The following is a 16,648-nucleotide window of genomic DNA, read 5'->3' on the forward strand; positions in this document are numbered from 1 at the left end:
CCCAGAATGTGATGTCATGGTGTGGGTGGCTTTGCCTCCCGGAAGAAAAGGGTGACAGATGGGCCAGTGAGAACTGAAGAGCCACCATGTCGTACAGCCCCTCAACTGATGCTGCACCACACCAAGGGAGCTTCGCGCTCAACAAGCTGTAGCCTTCAATACAGAGCCAGGGGCCTTACCCAGCCTCTGCAGCGTCAAGGAACCCCAAACCACACTTGTGCATTGACAACCTTTTACTGTTTCACATTTTTTTTCCAGAAATTATGTAACAAAAATACATGGAATTGGGATTCGAGTTACAGTACATTGTGCGATTACAGAATATAACACGAAGTGTATTCCTTCTCAGGGCAGAACATTTTTATTTCACTAAGAGAATCACAACATGATTAGGCAGTTACCCTACACTGTCTGTTGTTCTAATCTCAGAGACTGACAGACTTGGGAGAAGAAAAAAAAAAAACTTAAAAAATAAATAAATAAAACTGAACACAGTAAACTCCCTTGGGTCCCTTGTTTCTTCTTCCTGTCATCTTCACACACGCTGACAGGATGGGGCTGTGAGGGAGCCTCCTGGGGCAGGATAGGTGCTGCTGGCCAAATGCCAGGCAAGCAAGTTCCCTGAGGTGGCCCAGAAGTGTAGCGTGAACCACCACTCGGCACTGCAAGTGGAACTGGGCAGAGGCGGCCTGACGGCTTGGTGTAGTGGGAAAGCTGCTCGCCACAGGAACAGGCCTCAGCCAGCCTGCTCACGGTCATGCAACCCAGGGAGGGGCTGGAAATCATACTCTTAAAACCTGAGCTGCAGTGCTGGCAGAGCACCGGCTGTCCTGCCCGAGTTCCATTGGGTTCATTAAACAGAAAAAGAAAAAAAAAATAAAGAAAAAGAAGGGAAAAAAAAACACTTGGTTTTTTTTTTCAATGAAAAATCCTTCACATCCACCTGTGTTTGATAATAACTTATGTTATGAACAGCTTCCTTACAAAAGCAATTACCTCAGATTTATATGCTGTGTGTAAAGAGCTGCTTGCCTGTGAAGCTTAGAACTAAATCCACCTCACAGAAAGAACAAGTTCAGAGTAAATTAAGCATTTTGCATTGCGAACAATCTCCACTCAGTCACACCAACAGAAACGAGCGGAGGTGGGGAAGACGTTCACTGTCGGGTCGGGCCTCTGGGCTACAGTGGAGTTCAAGCAGGTGAGCCGGGCCGCCAGCTCCCTTCCAAAGAGGCTTCGGTGATGCGCACAGCGGGAAACTTGCAAAAGTGGACGGTGGGTTTTCTTCTTTTGGACAGAAGACTTATTAAAGGAGGCGATGCTACACAGGTTAGTAAGACAAACTGTATTTTACTCATAGGGTAACTCCTCTTTCTTGGGACAAACTTGTGTGGCTCTCATAAAGCCAAGTCATCCCCTTCCAGACGGTAAGGCCGTGTGGGTCCTCCAGCCACGACGTGCTTTTAGACAAAAAACTGATGCTAACATTCCCTAACTCTGGTATCAGTAACCCCATGGAGAAAAAAAGAAAAAAGAAAAAACTAGAACCGACATCAGACAGCTTGAAGACGAGAGTGAGACAGTCTGCAAGGAAAGGTTGGGCTGACCGGATCCGACAGCTGTTCCGTCACTGCCCACCACTTGGGCTTGAGGCTGGTGACTTCATGGACGCATCCCTGGGATGCGCTGCCGAATGTCAGTCTGAGTCTGTCACGGTGACCCCAGTGTGATGCTGCAGCCTTCTACCTGCCACCTCCTCCTACCCACAGGATCCCAGGGACCTGGTGGCCTTAGGGCAAGCACTTTGCCACGGGCCTTCCTGGACGTGGGGTGAGAAAGTGAGGCAACGAATGGTCTGTAGTCTTGGCAACAGCATCCACACCGGGGCTTAACCTCAGCAGCCAGACTGGAGGATGTCTCCCCCGGAACGCTTAGTCACCGACAGCGTTGTGAATATCTGCGGGAGAGAGGAAGAAGGCGTAGTGTGTTTAAAACGAGCAAACAAGCTCACAGATGCATCAAAATGACGCAGGTGACCAAAGATGCCCTCTACTTCCGCGTTAGGGACTGCTTCCCGTGTGTAAACACCTGGTGCTCGGGAGGCATCCACTACCCCTGTTCTTACTTAGAGGGGGACTCAACTCCACTCTGTGGCATTGCATGTCGGTCTCACCCACCCTTGTTTCTACAAGGGCTATTTGGTCACAGCTCACAGGTGCAGGGAGAGATCCTACAGACCACAGTCACGGCACAGGCTGCCCCATCTAGACACACACCACAACGGCCACAAGGCTCTGCTGGGTCCCACCTTAGCCTCGTGGTGCCCGGCACTCCCTACGGATTCTGTCGGCTGCTCCGTGTGAGCACAGGGCATGTGCCATCTCCTGCACTACCCCCTGCTCCTCCTCCTCTTCGATGACACTTTACTACAAGCACAGCAGGCTCACTGCTAAGTTCCTCCCAGCTCTTCCCCTCACTACACTTTTTTTTTTCTCTTTGTAAAGTTCCCAGGGTTCAATCACCAGGCCATCCCCTAATGACTTTCGTCACAAAGGTTACATGTCTAAACAGTTTCCATCCTCCTGGTATTTCAAATGTCAGCACAAGCCTGGGGACCTTTAATCCTGCCCCACCGGGCAGAGCCTCCTTAACCGAAGGCCACGGTGAGTTTGGAAGAGTGCCCAGAGGAAGCAGACACAGGCTGCATGTATCTTCAGTGACCTTCTGGAACAAACTTTTGTGCCAAAGAATACATTCATTGCTTCTCAAGACACTAAGGGCTTCTTAGAACCCTACCCTACTTATTTGATACAGGACCTCACTCTGGAGCCCAGACTGACTTCAAGCTCACAGCAATTCTTCTTCTTCCAAGTATTCAGAGATGGAACATTATTTAGTACCAGGTCAAAAGAGGAAGAAACCAAGGCTGGGCTGGAGAAATGGCTTAGAGGTTAAGAGCACTGTCTGTCTGCTCTTCCCAAGGTCCTAAGTTCAATTCCCAGCAACCATATGATGGCTCACATCCCCCCCTATGAGATCTAGTGCCCTCTTCTGGCAGGCAGGCACACAGGAAGGCAGAACACTGTATACATAAATAAATAAATAAATCTAAAAAAAAAAGAAAAAGAAAAAGAAAGAAAAGAAGCCAAGGCCATATTGAGGTACATGGACCAAAGCAAACACCCTTTGAATGAAAAGGCTCTTTAATGAATGAAAGGGTATCTTTAATCCAGAGAAAAGCCTTCACTCTGGCTTAGCCTTTGAGTAAAGACACGGCCTTTTCCTATAAAGCAGCGCAACAGTGGCACTGTGAAACTTCAGGCCTGAGTACTTACGACCTAAGTCTTAAAATATGACTAATTCATATTCAAAACCAACCGACTAAATTAGGGGATTCGTCTGTTAGGATGTAAAATCCCTGGAGTCGTTATCCCTTTTGTAACTCCATCAAAAGCACATTCCCCCTGATTCCACAAGGCTCGTTAGCACCCTGACAGTCAACGCTGACACACTGAGAGCCAGCCCAGCTGTTCCTGAGAAGGAACACAATTCCTTTGTTAAAAAGTGTGCATTATGGATGAGGGCGGGGAACAATGTGCGATCGGGGATGCCGGTGCTGCGCACACTTTAAGATGCCGTCGGAGCAGCTCCTCCCGGTCTTTACGGCGGGAGAGAAAAGGAATGACCAGGAGAATATGTTTGAACCAAACCCGTGGCTACTGAGACCTGTAAGTTTATGTTTCGTTTCTTGGGGTTTGGAGAGATTTAGAAGGAGGTCTGGATAAGAGCTAACCCACCAGAAAGCACTAGCATTAAAAACAAAAAGCAAAAAAAGGAGAGCTGTTAGTCTACTTTCTTGCACTGATGCCCCTGCTATGGCAAAGAGGAGGAGGCCATCGCTGATGCCAGAGCAGTGAAAAGACGCAAAGCTGATTTTATAGAGATTTCATTCACATACCATTACCTTACAATGTCCTGTAGAATTTATGTATCTGTAAAAAATTTACTGCGGAGGGCAGAGCAGAGCAAAGGACATGGACAGAGGTCAAGTTTGCCAGGGATGCTCCAGTCTTGCCTCAGCTCAGTTCAGCTTCCCACCACCCGCTCCACCCTACCCCACCCATCCCAGCCTCCACATGCCAGGTCCCCGCCCTCTCCTTAGAATGAGAGTGTAATGTAAATGTAAAAGGCACATAAATTAGCCCCCAGTTTCTTAGTAGATAAACCTGTGAAATGGCTCAGGTTTCTGAACCCTTTCTCTTTATTTCTATCCCTTTCTCTCACAGGCCAGTAGCAACCATCCTGGGGACCTCGCACCACAGGAAGTGTGAAGACACTTGAGAGTCAAATTTCACTATTCAAGATCTAGGCCTTTCCCCATAAAAAAAGATTTCTGCAGTCAGGAAAGCCTTTGATTTTTCCAAATTTCTAATTACTTTTGCTTTTTGGTTTTCCAAGACAAGGTTTCCCTGTGTAGCCTTGGCTGTCCTGGACTCGCTTTGTAGACCAGGCTGGCCTTGAACTCACAGCGATCCACCTGCCTCTGCCTCCTGAGTGCTGGGATTAAAGGTGTGCGCTTAGATGCCCTGCTTAGATTAATGCTCTTTGGCCATATCTTTAATTCAGTGCAGTGACACAGACTATCTGTGTCGGGAAGGTGCCAGTGAATTTTGTTTTCTTAGAGTACACTAACAGCACTACAAACAGGTTTATGTGAGAAAGTGGGAATTAGCCACCCAGATGGCGCAGCAGTTCAAAGCCTATACTCTTTTTGCAGATGGCCTGACCCCGTGTCAGGGGCTCTGCACCCATCAGTAACTGCAGCTCCAGGGGCGATGAGGTACCCACACACACACTTGGCATTCGCTCGATTATACACATAAATAAGTATTTTGGATGATACAAATAAATAATAAAAATCTTCTAAAACAAGAAACAACAGAAATATATCCTCACCACTTTAGCCATGTTTTCCCCACCCCCCACATCTCCACCCTCACCAGCCTGGAAATGTGTGGTCTGCCTCTATTACGCTGAGGGGCGTGAAGTGACGGTGTAGCTGCAGTCCTCGGGGTGTCTGTTAAAGTAGACAGTGGGGGGAGGGGATGGTAGAAATGCGGAGGCACTGAAGACAATTTTGAGGAAGCGTTGTTGGTAGGACCTTGGACGGACTGGCTCATGAGGGCCTACTGTGTGCCAGGTACTATGACCTCCCTGTGTTAGCTTCTCTCTGTCCCCTTCCTGAGGAAGTTGAGGGCACCAGACAAGGGCATTGAGGACAGATGGCAAGGACTCAGCCCACAGTTGCCCAGCCTGAGTTGGGAATCTCACACATCAGCTGCTTCTTGGTGAGTCTGGCACGTCTTAGCTTTTCATGGCTTGCAGCAAAGTTAGCTAAACTTGGAACAGTGTCCAGTGTGTGTGGCCTGACAGGAAGGCCACTCACAAAGCGTGTAGGACCGTGCTGCGGCCACACGGGCGGTGCAGCTTGACTGACTGCCTCCCGGGTGTTTGTGGAGCGTAGCAGGAGCAGGGTGGGTTTTGTAAAACTGCCTCTGGTGGGTGGTGGTGTTTTGTTTTTCATCCTTGCCTGTGAGCTCTACTTGAATAGAAATTAGAAATTGGGGCTGGGCGGTGGGGCTTTTGTTTGTTTTAAATATGGGGTCTCTAGCCTATGCTCGGTACAAACCCACTAGGTAGCTAAGGATGGCTTCGAACTTCTGATCCTCCAGCCTCTACCGGAGTGCTAGGATTACCGGGGTGTGCCACCATGCCCATGTTATGCAGTGCTGGGATTGAACCTGTGGCCTTATGCATGCTGAGGCAAGCACCCTACCAAGTTACACCCAAGCCTTTTGTGTGTATGTGTATTTGTGCACACTCGTGTGTATGCACGCCTGCTGGAGTGGAGGCTAGCGTCATGCAACGTCAACGTCTTCCTCTATTGATTCCTTTTTTGGTTTTTCAAGACAGGGTTTCTCTGTGTAGCCTTGGCTGTCCTGGGCTCGCTTTGTAGACAAGGCTGGCCTCGAACTCACAGCGATCCGCCTGCCTCTGCCTCCCGAGTGCTGGGACCAAAGGTGTGCGCCACCACGCCCGGCTCCTCTATTGATTTCTAGCTTGTATTTTTAGATGGTCTTTTGTAGAACCTGCTTCCAGGATCTACCTGTCTCCATCCCCTGACCCTCTGACCTGCCCCCCCACTCTCTCTCACCCCACACCACCATACCATAGTACCCCCCAGGTCCTATTTTATGCAAAAAGCACTTCACTCATCGAGGCACTTCTTCAGGCCCCTTCCTTTATGAGTCTTTTTTAAGGCTGACGTATGTTCAACCAAGAGTTCAGCTTTACAAACACAACTGGAAACAGAGACCAACCAGGTATAAATGAGCTGTAGAATACATATACATATACATACATATATATATACATACATATATGTATATATGATCTAGTAATAATGCGCACAGATCTACCTCCCTACATGCATGCACACACAAGCACAACATACGTCTGTGGAACACAGATAATAGATGCCTTTACTAACCCACACTAAATCACCTTGAGTTCTCCTACGTAACTCCCCTCGAGACAGGGTCTCACTATGTAGCCCTGGTTGCCCTGGAGCTTTCTATATAGCCTAGGCTAGCCACCAACTTAGACCTGACAGCCTTGGCGCCCCCAATACTGGAAACGAAGCTGTGAGCCGCCCAGATAAACATAAGGCATAAGGTCAGTTTTTTCAAGTGCCCTCAGCAAGTTTCCACCTGCAGGGCGGAAGTCTCTAGTTTATACCAGCGGCAGTGCGTCATGAAAAGGGAACCCTCAAGCCCAGAAGGCAAGCATTCCAAGGCCACTAGTCACCGCCACGCTCTCAGGTACCCAGCAGCTCAAAAAAACGGCAGCAGGAAGGCCAGAGAGCCCGGGGCCTGGCGCTCTGAGTGTCAAGGGTGGGCGTGTTTCAGTGGCTCCGGGAGGTGCCCAGGACTCACCTCCGCGCAGACAGGGTGGATGCCGATGGTGCTATCCAGCTGCTGTTTCGTCAGTCCGCACTTGAGCGCAGCCGCGAAGCCCTGCGTCACTTCTCCAGCGTTTGGACCCAGGACGTGAAAGCCCACGACACGTTCCTACGATGCAGAACAGAGTGAGATGGAATAGGCTGGCTTCTCCTTTCTCTTCCCACAGCCCGGGGACTTCCCCAGGATGTTTGGAGAAGCCCCTCCTTCACAGAAACAGCTGCCATGCGCTGTTCACACTGTGCTGTGGAGGGCGATGGTACACCCGCGGATGGGCAGATACAAGGAGCGTGGGAACATCGAGCAGGAGGAAAACACCAATGGAGGGCAACGGAGGAACAACTGGAAAGGTGTCGCGCCTACAGCACCTTAGCCACACAGCCATTCCAGAAAACACGAGCAAAGGGCAGTGTCCTCAGGTTCCCGGGTTGTCCTGGCACTTTACAAATGACCCATGGTGACTAAGACATAAAGGAAGGCATTCAAATTTCAAGATCATTTAGCTGACATTCTGGGTTTTCCAGAACCTTCCACAGGCACACAAGAGGGAAATGTCTGGAAACTCTGCAATACCTGTGTGGGAATTATTATAGATAGATTATCTCTGTCAAGAAGAGAAGTCATGCTGGGTGCAGTGGCGCACACCTGTAATCCCAGCACTCAGGGAGGCAGAGGCAAGCGGATCTCTGTGAGTTCAAGGGTAGCCTGGATTACAAACCGAGTCCAGGTCAGCCTAGGCTACACAAAGAAACCCTGTCTAGAAAAACCAAAAACAAGGAAGCTGTGTGCACTCCCCAGCTCAGCGGTGCATCTTCAGGGCTGACAGACTAGACCAGTACCACTCTGCTCAGAACCAGGGAGACAACCAGAGGCCATGGGCTGCATTATGAACCACCAAAGGGTAAATAAAAACCATAAACAAAATCAGTCGTGTATAACTGGAACCTCTGGGGCTGGAGAGATGGCTCAGCAGTGAAAAGCACTGGCTGCTCTTCCAGGGGACCCGGGTTCAAATCCCAGGACCGATATGGCAGTTCACAACTGTCTTTCACTCCAGTTCCAGAGGATCCAACACCCGCATACAGACATACGTGCAGGCAAAACATCAATGCACATGAAATAAAAAATAAACTTAAAAAAAAATCAGTTGTGTAATTATTTAAAAACAGTCCAAGGTCCCTCTGCTGCCAGTCATGTTACATATGCGACATGAGACAAGGGGGGGGAGGGTTTGGGGTGTGAATAAAGAGCATCCATGGGCTTGTATACCTGAAGACATTTAAAAGACTCAAAAAAAAAAATGACATTAAAAGTAGAAGGTACCAGGCTGTTCGCTGGTAACTCTTTTAGTTAAATCACAAAGCAGTGCGTAGACCCACAGCAAGGAACAAAACCCTCAACAGTCAGGAGACTCCAACTTCAGAGGAGGCGCGACTTGGGATGAAACAAAACAGTAAAGCACGCCCGCAGGCCTGCCAGTCGTCGACACGGCTGCTGCACTGGCGGGCCACTGACAGCTCTGCCGTCAGCTAAGGCCATCGCTGGACTAGGCGTCCACCTGCTTCCGCTTCCTCAGGCCCAGGAGGGGCAGAACGAGCAGCAGCCGTCACCCGTGTGCTAGCATGTGCTCAGGGATGGGACCTGCTGTAAACCGTGTGTGCGCTGCTCATCTCTTACACATTAGCGGATTGTTGTGAGTTCGAGGCCAGCCTGGTCTACAAAGTGAGTCCAGGTCAGCCAAGGCTACATAGAGAGACCTGTCTTAAAAAACCAAAACCAAAACCAAACAAACAAACAAAAAAAAAAAAAAAAACACCAACCTATATCTAAAGAGACAGAGAAAATGGCACACAATTGTTCCTTACATCAACAGTATAGCTCACTAGGGGCTGGCCTAGTGTATTCCCTTACTAAACGCCTGCCTCAGTGGTGACTTTTGTACCCAAGGCAATGCCCTACAACTTTTGGTTTACAAAAGTTGAAAAACTTCAGTTTCAAGATGCAATATTTAAAGAGAGCATATGTGTATATGCGTTCATGTGTCCTGGGATATAATATGTCTCTTCCTGTGTGGGAACCGGCAGAGGGTTGGAAGACCACTAACGCATTCAATGGTTCCCACTGTGGGCTGGAGCGGCTGCCCTCAGGCTTGGTCATTACTACCGCAGGGTGCTGCCCTCTCCACCTCCGCCAGCTCCTCCACCACTTTTCTGCAGTGCCAGCTGCAGCACACCTGGGTTTCTCTGTGGTTCTTTCTCCCACCCACCCCCCAACCCCCGCCCCCGGTGGGTGAGGACTTCACTGCTCTTCATTATCAACACAGAAAAAAATCCAAGCGGCCCTTGATTTCCTTTACTCAAGTGTGTCCTGTGCCTGCAGTGGGGCCCTGCGCCTGGAATGGGGAGTAGGCAGCAAGCAGGAGGGCCGAGACCCTTGTGCCTCAAACGGTGTCCTCGGGGCTGGGGACACCAATGGGTGAGACAGTAAAGGAACGGCACACATTTCTCGTGGTCACATGAGCTGTCCCAAAAGCTAAACATCATTGTAAGGGTCGTCGCTGCACTTACGCTGTCTTGGAGATTACAGATGATTTTTGCATAGCATTTGTTGTTGTCTCGGGATGGAACCGTCCATTCCAATGGCCAAAAGAAACTGTGGTAAACCTGGGAAGGCACAAGCACCAGTCAGTCCCGTTTCCTGAAACAGGAAGTTGTCAAACAGCAGACAGAGAGGCCCTTTAATGCTAGCGCTGCTAATCAAGTTCACAGAATAAACCGGACTTGGTCAGAAGGCAAAAATCTCTTGGGACTCGGCTAGAGCTCCTCTGACAACTCTTGTTTCAACATGACTAGTAAACCTTAAGTAATGTAACAAAAGGAGTGAGGAAAGGAAGAAAGAAGCCTCCTGAACAGTAGTCTTACATAAGAACACAAGCCAGGGCGTGGTGGCGCACGCCTTTAATCCCAGCACATAGGAAGCAGGAGCAGGTGGAACTGAGTGTGAGGCCAGACTGGTCTATATAGGAGTTTGTGTTACTGTCTCAAAAAATAAAAAAATAAAAGGGAAAAAAAGGAAACCAGGAAAAAAAATTTTAAGGGAGAAAAAAAAAAAAAAAAAACCAGAAAAAAATAAAATAAAAAGAGAGAAAAGAAACCAGGAAAACAAACAAACAGACAAACCAACCAACCAATGAAGTGACCACTTTGTTAGCTTAAGGCAGCAGTTCTCAGCCTGTGGGCCACGACCCCTTTGGAAGTTACGTATCAGATATCCCCATATCTGTGTTTACATTACAATTCATAATAGTAGCAATTTTAAATTAGTTATGAAATAGCAATGAAGTTAAGTTTATGGGTGGGGGTGACCACAACATGAGGAACTGCATTAAAGGGTCACAGCATGAAGAAGGTTGAACTGCTGGCTTAGAGGAATGACATCTGCAAACAAGAGCCTGGGAAGCGGCGGGGATAACTCCAGCAACGACAGAGCTGCTGGTTCTCTTGCTTCCTGCTTCCGGAAACCTCCTCCTGGGACCTTATCCAAGGAAGGAAGTGCAGAGGAGCCAGAGGACAGGGACTCTTTCTGATGTGTCTCATGGGTGACAACTTACTGTTTTCTCTAGCCACTAGCCCCAAGGTAAGTTAGAGTATGAGAGACCAGTGCTTCGATAAGCCAGAGCTCAGATACCACAAAATTACACAGGGAAGAGATTAATGAAATATCCCAAACTGCTACATTACAGACATAACCTGAGGAGTTGTTTCCTATTCCTTTAATTAAGTTGTTCAAAGTTTTTTCAACGCAAACATTCACTTGTATATGGGATATAGCAAATCAAAGTAAGAAAATCAGACTAAATGAGCGTGAACTGCTAAGAACCTTAAACTATAAATACTAAAGCCAAGCATGGTGGTGCACACCTTTAATCCCAGCACTCGGGAGGCAGAGGCAGGTGGATCTTTGTGGATTCGAGGCCAGCTTGGTCTACAAAGAGAGTCCTGGACAGCCAAGGCTATCGGCTATCTAGAGAGACCCTGTCTCAAAAACCAAAACCGAAACCAAACAAAAAAGCAAACCAACAAACAAAATTGGGGAGGTAACACTTTCGCGGGTCTTGTGTACCCATGAGGATACCAAAGAAGGCCACTATTATACATATAATGTAATTTATTATTATTATTGCCCCCTACCTTATTCCCTTGACCCTGGACACGCCACTCTCTGGTGAGGCTAGCAGCCAGCATAGGACCAGCACTCATCCTGTCAATACTGCTGGTCCCTGTCCCCACCCCCAATGCTGTTTTTTTTTTAAGCAGGGCACAGCCACACCCAGTCTCTTACGTGAGTGCTGGGGATCTGAATTCAGGCTCTTGTGCTTGCACAAAGCGCTCTTTCATTATCCAGCTCCTCAGTACTTTAATATGTACAGAAATGGACAGTGGACAGAAAGATATTCACAGACTAGAGACGATGCTCAGCAGTTATGAATATCTGGCTAATTTCCCAGCATCCCCTTAGCGCGTGTAGCTCCATAAGCAACATCCGCCTAGCTGTGGCCACTTGACATACAGTGCACTCAGTCAGAGAGGATGGCGGAAGCTTGCGTGCGTGCACCTGGCACCTCACAACCATCCAACCATCTGTAACTCCCGTTCTGAGGGATCTGATGCCTTCGGGTCTCCAACGGTACACATGTGGTACAGAAATACATGGAGGCAGAACACCCATACACAGGAAATAAAAATAAATCGCTAGAAAAAATAAAATTTAAGAAATTATACACATGCTCACTAATCTACTTATAATTGTACTTTTCTTCTATACATTTGAAACCAATTTGAATCTTTGAAAAAAAAGAAACATAAAAAAGAAGGAAAAGGAGAACTCACTTCAATATTTTCTTCCCCAAATTTCTCTACAGCTTTTTCTTCAGAGAGGCCACAACAGCCATACTCCAAAGGAGTAAATACAGTTGTTGGGACATTTTCATAGTCACACTGTGTCAAACAGAAAAAAAAAAAATTAAGAGAGACAAAACGATGATAAAAACAGTGTCTCAGCGGGTGACGGGGCAAAGCTCACTTTGACAGCGGAGCCCCCGTACAGCCTCTGAGCCAGCAACCTCCCCGCCTGAATGGCGACAGGCGTCAGCTCCAGCTTGCCCTCCAGAATGTCACCGATGGCGTAGATGTAAGGCACATTGGTCTGCTCTTCATCTGTGACAGGGATTTTTCCAGTCCTGCAACCATCAATCGCCAATATTAGTGACATTAAACGGCACCGTCTTTCCTCCCCAGGAGAATAACGTTCTAGTTACTAAAAACAGAACAGTGCGTAGGAGTCAAGGGCTTAGCCAAAATCCTGGCACTACTTTAAAAACCAAACATGAAAAATCTTTAAAAAAAAAAACAAAAAAACAAGTTGGGCGTTGTGACACACACTTTTAATCCCAGCACTCGGGAGGCAGAGGTAGGCAGATCACTGTGAGTTCGAGGCCAGCCTGGTCTACAAAGCAAGTCCAGGACAGCCAAGGCTACACAGAGAGACCCTGTCTCGAAAAACGAAAGAAAGAAAGGAAGAAAGAAAGAAAGAGTGAAAATCCTAAGTAAGAACAATCCCCCTCCCAACGCCCACCCCTACCCTGCCCCCACCCCGCGCCCACCCTCCACCCCCACCCCCCACCCCCACCCCCACCCCATTGATTTGGCAAGTTCTTTCAGAACTCTTGAAAACGTTCACCCTAGGGAGACTACTTCAAAAGGCAAAGACTGAGAAAAACAGTGAGTCACTGCGCTGTGTCCGCCCCCTTACTTTTCATTTATCTTCACGCCCACGGTCTCTAAGCCAATGTTTCTCGTACAAGAATCTCTTCCTACTGCCAACAACACCTGAAAAAAATAATAAACTGTTAACAGAAACCACGGCATGAGCCGCTTAACCCCAGACCTGCAGAACACATTTCATTAATAAAAATTCAAGGGTTAAAGTTGATTAAAACCTTTTAGCTTTTAAAATCTACAGAAAACATCTCTTGGCAATTCTTAAAAGAAAAGGAATTGCTGCCTTAATTAAATCAGACAAACTTAAAAACAAGCAGCACAGTCCATGGCAGACAGCCTAGGCAGACGAACAGAGAAGACCATGGCCAGAAAATCTGGTTCATTAGCAACGCCTGCCTGCCTGTGGCCACTTGACGTATATTAACTTACAGGGAGTATGGTGGAAGCCAAAATAAATCCTACTATCAGAGTAGCTGAGATGTCTTAGAATATGCAAAGAAGGGGGCATTTTAGAAAGAGAGGTCATCTGACATAGGTAACAAACCCTAGTAAGGACTCCGCCTGACCTGGGCCCATTCCTTACTGTGTTAAATTCGCCCTCCATGGTCTCCTCACTGGTCGTGGACTGCGCGGTGACCTTGAGTCGGCCTGGTGTCCCTGCTTCAATTTGTTCAACCTGTAAAAGTAATCAAGTTTTGTTCTGAAACAAAGGCAGACAATGGGGACAACTGTTTCTCCCCTTTCTATCTGCTGAGTCCTCAGCGAAGCATGACTCAGCGCGAAAGGGCTTGACACCCCTCCCCCGTGTAACAACATTATCATCAGCAACTCTCTCATTTACCTTACTAACAGTTTGCCTGAGAGGCTTTTTCTCAATAAATAAATAAATAACCATGCCCAGCTTCAAATAATTCTTAAAACAGAGAAATACAGAGGGAAAAGTGGGAAAGAAGTGGAAAAGCCTAGTGCATCGGCTCCTGCCGCCTCCAGGGTCATTACCCAGAATTCCGTAGGTGAGTGCTGGGATTTGAACTCCGGCTCTTGTGCTTGAGTGCCGGTGTTATTCTGGAAGCTGCTGCATTTCAGAATAGCGTATACTTCCCACGGCACAACATACAGCTGTCTCCTAACCGCAGTCTGATGCAAATACGGGGGCTACATGCGTTCCCTAGAACCAGTAAGCCCAGTGCTCATTTCTACTTCAAACTGTAATTTTGCTAATGTTATAAATTGTACTGTAAGCTGGGAGCACACCTGCAACCCCAGCACTTGGGAGGCAGAGGCGGACGGGACGGATCAATGTGAATTGGAGGCCAGCCCGGTCTACAATGTCAAGTCCAGGACAGTCAAGGCTACACAGAGAAACCCTGTCTCGAAAAACCAAAAACATAAATAAATAATATCTGTCTTCCGATGGTCTTACGTGACCCCCGTGAAAGGGTCGTTAAATCCCTAAGGAGGTTATGATCCATAGGTGGAGAACCGCTGAACTACAAGAATGCAGTATTGAGGCCGGGCGTGGTGGCGCACGCCTTTAATCCCAGCACTCGGGAGGCAGAGGCAGGCAGATCGCTGTGAGTTCGAGGCCAGCCTGGTCTACAAAGTGAGTACAGGACAGCCAAGGCTACACAGAGAAACCCTGTCTCAAAAAACCAAACCCAAAAAAAAAAAAAAAAAAAAAAAAAAAAAAAGAATGCAGTATTGGCAACTTTCAGGAAAGCCAAAACCCAGCTCTCACAGTAGGGCCGCCCTGTGCCACACCGTGCTCTAGCTCCTTAGACAACCTGGCCAGCACCTCACGAGAAACGCGGATCTGCAGTGACTTAAGCCTTGGGAGGGTAAGCCATTCTCCCTAAGTCATAGGGCAGCAAAGTGACAGAGCATCTGACAGGTGAGGTTAGCCCCCAAAATGTGACTCTTACTTGTCAGCACTAAGGGACTTAGTCACACAAGCTTAATCCAGTGAGAGAAAAACAACCGGTCTAGCATGTCTAAACTTTACCAAAACCCAACAACTGTCACCCTCACAAGAGGAAATTGCTGGTCTGAGATGCTAAGTGATGGACTTGACCTTGTAGCGCGTGTGTGCGAGAGCAGGTGTGTACTGGCGTAGACTAGAGCCTTCTGCTTATTAGGAGTGCACTCTGCCACCGAGCTGTGCCCCAGCCACATTTCATCACCTGTGTAGGTGTGTGCACGCACTGAGTTATAGTGGTGTGAGCAGTACCAAGTACGGCAGACCAGGGCAGCAACAGGAAGGAATGCAGTTAAACGGAAAAGAAGCACAGGGTCGCTGGTGTGTGGGGAGCAATGGGCATGCGGCAGCAGTGAAGCCCACGCTGGTCCACCCACACAGCGCTCCTGACGGTTTACGATGCTCAAAGGTCTGCGTGTACCACCCATCCCTTCTTACTGCCTTTCACCACGGATAGAAAGCCATAGAAAACCCACTCACTTTAATGGGAACGAACTGCCTTATAAATTTGATGCCGTGCTCTTCCATGTGTTCACCAATTTTGTTGGCCATGTCCTGGTCAAATCCTCTCAGGAGGATGGACCGAACCATCACAGTGACGTCTAAGCCGATACCAGCAAGAAATCCTGCACACTCCAAAGCAACATAGGACGCTCCAACCACCAGGGTCTTACCCGGGCAGTAAGGCAAGGAGAAAAGATCATCACTGAAAAAGTAAAGAAGAAAGAGGAAAAAGGTCACATATGAATAATGATGCAAGTATTTTCCACTTTGCTAAGAAAGAACTTTTATTTTGTTGGGGTTTTTTGTTTATTTTTTCAAGACTGGGTTTCTCTCTGTGTAGCCTTGGCTGTCTTGGACTCACTCGGTAGACCAGGCTGGCCTCAAACTCACAGTGATCCACCTGCCTCTGCCTCCCGAGTGCTGGGATTAAAGGCGTGCGCCACCACACCAAGCTCAAAGGAGAACTTTTAATGTTATAAACACTTGGTAGACACTATGCGTATAATGTGAGAAAACTCTACAAGGTCTTAGATACTATTCTTTGTTGGAAACACTCACCTGGTTTTCAACTATGCTAGTGGCTAAAAACAGCCAACAGTGTGAGTTCTGTGTCAGATGTCACAGCCACTTTGTACCATTTGCAAGCACAAACCCACACTGACCTTCCACTCAAGTTTCATTCCTGGGTGGAAAATCAGTTTTGCTTCTCACCTGGACCCCCAGTAGCAAGAGTGGGAAGGAAAAAAAAATATTCTGAAAATCTAATCTTTGTAAATATAGTTATACAATTTTAACTACAAAAAATTTGTCATTGAGTTAGAAATACATAACAGATAAGAGACTGTAGAATTAGCCAGCTGCCTTTAATCCCAGCTGCCGTGAAGGCAGAGGCAGGAGCATCTGAGTTGGGAGGCTAGCCTGGTGTCTATAGAAAGACCCTGCCTCAAAAACCAAAAAATAAAGGAAAAAACCAAAACAAAAATTATGTATGAGGATAGCTAGGTAAGAGGGTGCCTCCTTATAACCCCAGCACTTGGGAGGGAGAAGCAGGGGCACCATGGATTCGAGGGTGCTGAGGTTAAGCTTCTCAGCCCCTCACCACCACACTGATGAGTCGTCAGGCACAGCGGCACATGCCTGTAGTCTCAGCTCGTCAGGGTGCTGAGGCAGGAAGATCATCTGAACCCAGGGATGCAAAGTCAGCCTCTGCAACATAGGGAACCCCTAGCTCTTTTTTTCTTTCTTTATTATGTATACAGTGCTCTTATTTATTTATTATGTATACCATGCTCTGCCTCCATGTCAGAAGAGGGCATCAGATCACATTATAGATGGTTGTGAGCCACCATGTGGTTGCTGGGAACTGAACT

The 16,648-nt window shown here is 47.7% G+C and overlaps 1 protein-coding gene across 6 annotated transcripts in view; it reads right to left on the reverse strand.

Moving 5' to 3' along the window:
• Window positions 1–215: 215 nt before the first annotated feature.
• Window positions 216–16,648, reverse strand: part of TXNRD1 (thioredoxin reductase 1) — an 83,420-nt gene continuing 66,987 nt past the window's right edge. For all 6 annotated transcript variants that reach the window (XM_084796301.1, XM_084796304.1, XM_084796300.1 and 3 more), the window contains 8 exons: window positions 15,255–15,480; window positions 13,383–13,475; window positions 12,831–12,907; window positions 12,102–12,258; window positions 11,909–12,016; window positions 9,587–9,682; window positions 6,996–7,130; window positions 216–1,957 (listed from right to left, as the gene is read on the reverse strand). In XM_084796301.1, coding sequence (XP_084652427.1) covers window positions 1,895–1,957; window positions 6,996–7,130; window positions 9,587–9,682; window positions 11,909–12,016; window positions 12,102–12,258; window positions 12,831–12,907; window positions 13,383–13,475; window positions 15,255–15,480 — 955 coding nt within the window. In that variant the 3' untranslated portion in view covers window positions 216–1,894. The remainder of the gene's footprint in view (window positions 1,958–6,995; window positions 7,131–9,586; window positions 9,683–11,908; window positions 12,017–12,101; window positions 12,259–12,830; window positions 12,908–13,382; window positions 13,476–15,254; window positions 15,481–16,648) is intronic.

The sequence above is a fragment of the Acomys minous genome (assembly GCF_964271855.1).
Source record: "Acomys minous genome assembly, chromosome: 9".
In the NCBI taxonomy this organism is placed as follows: Eukaryota; Metazoa; Chordata; class Mammalia; order Rodentia; family Muridae; genus Acomys; species Acomys minous.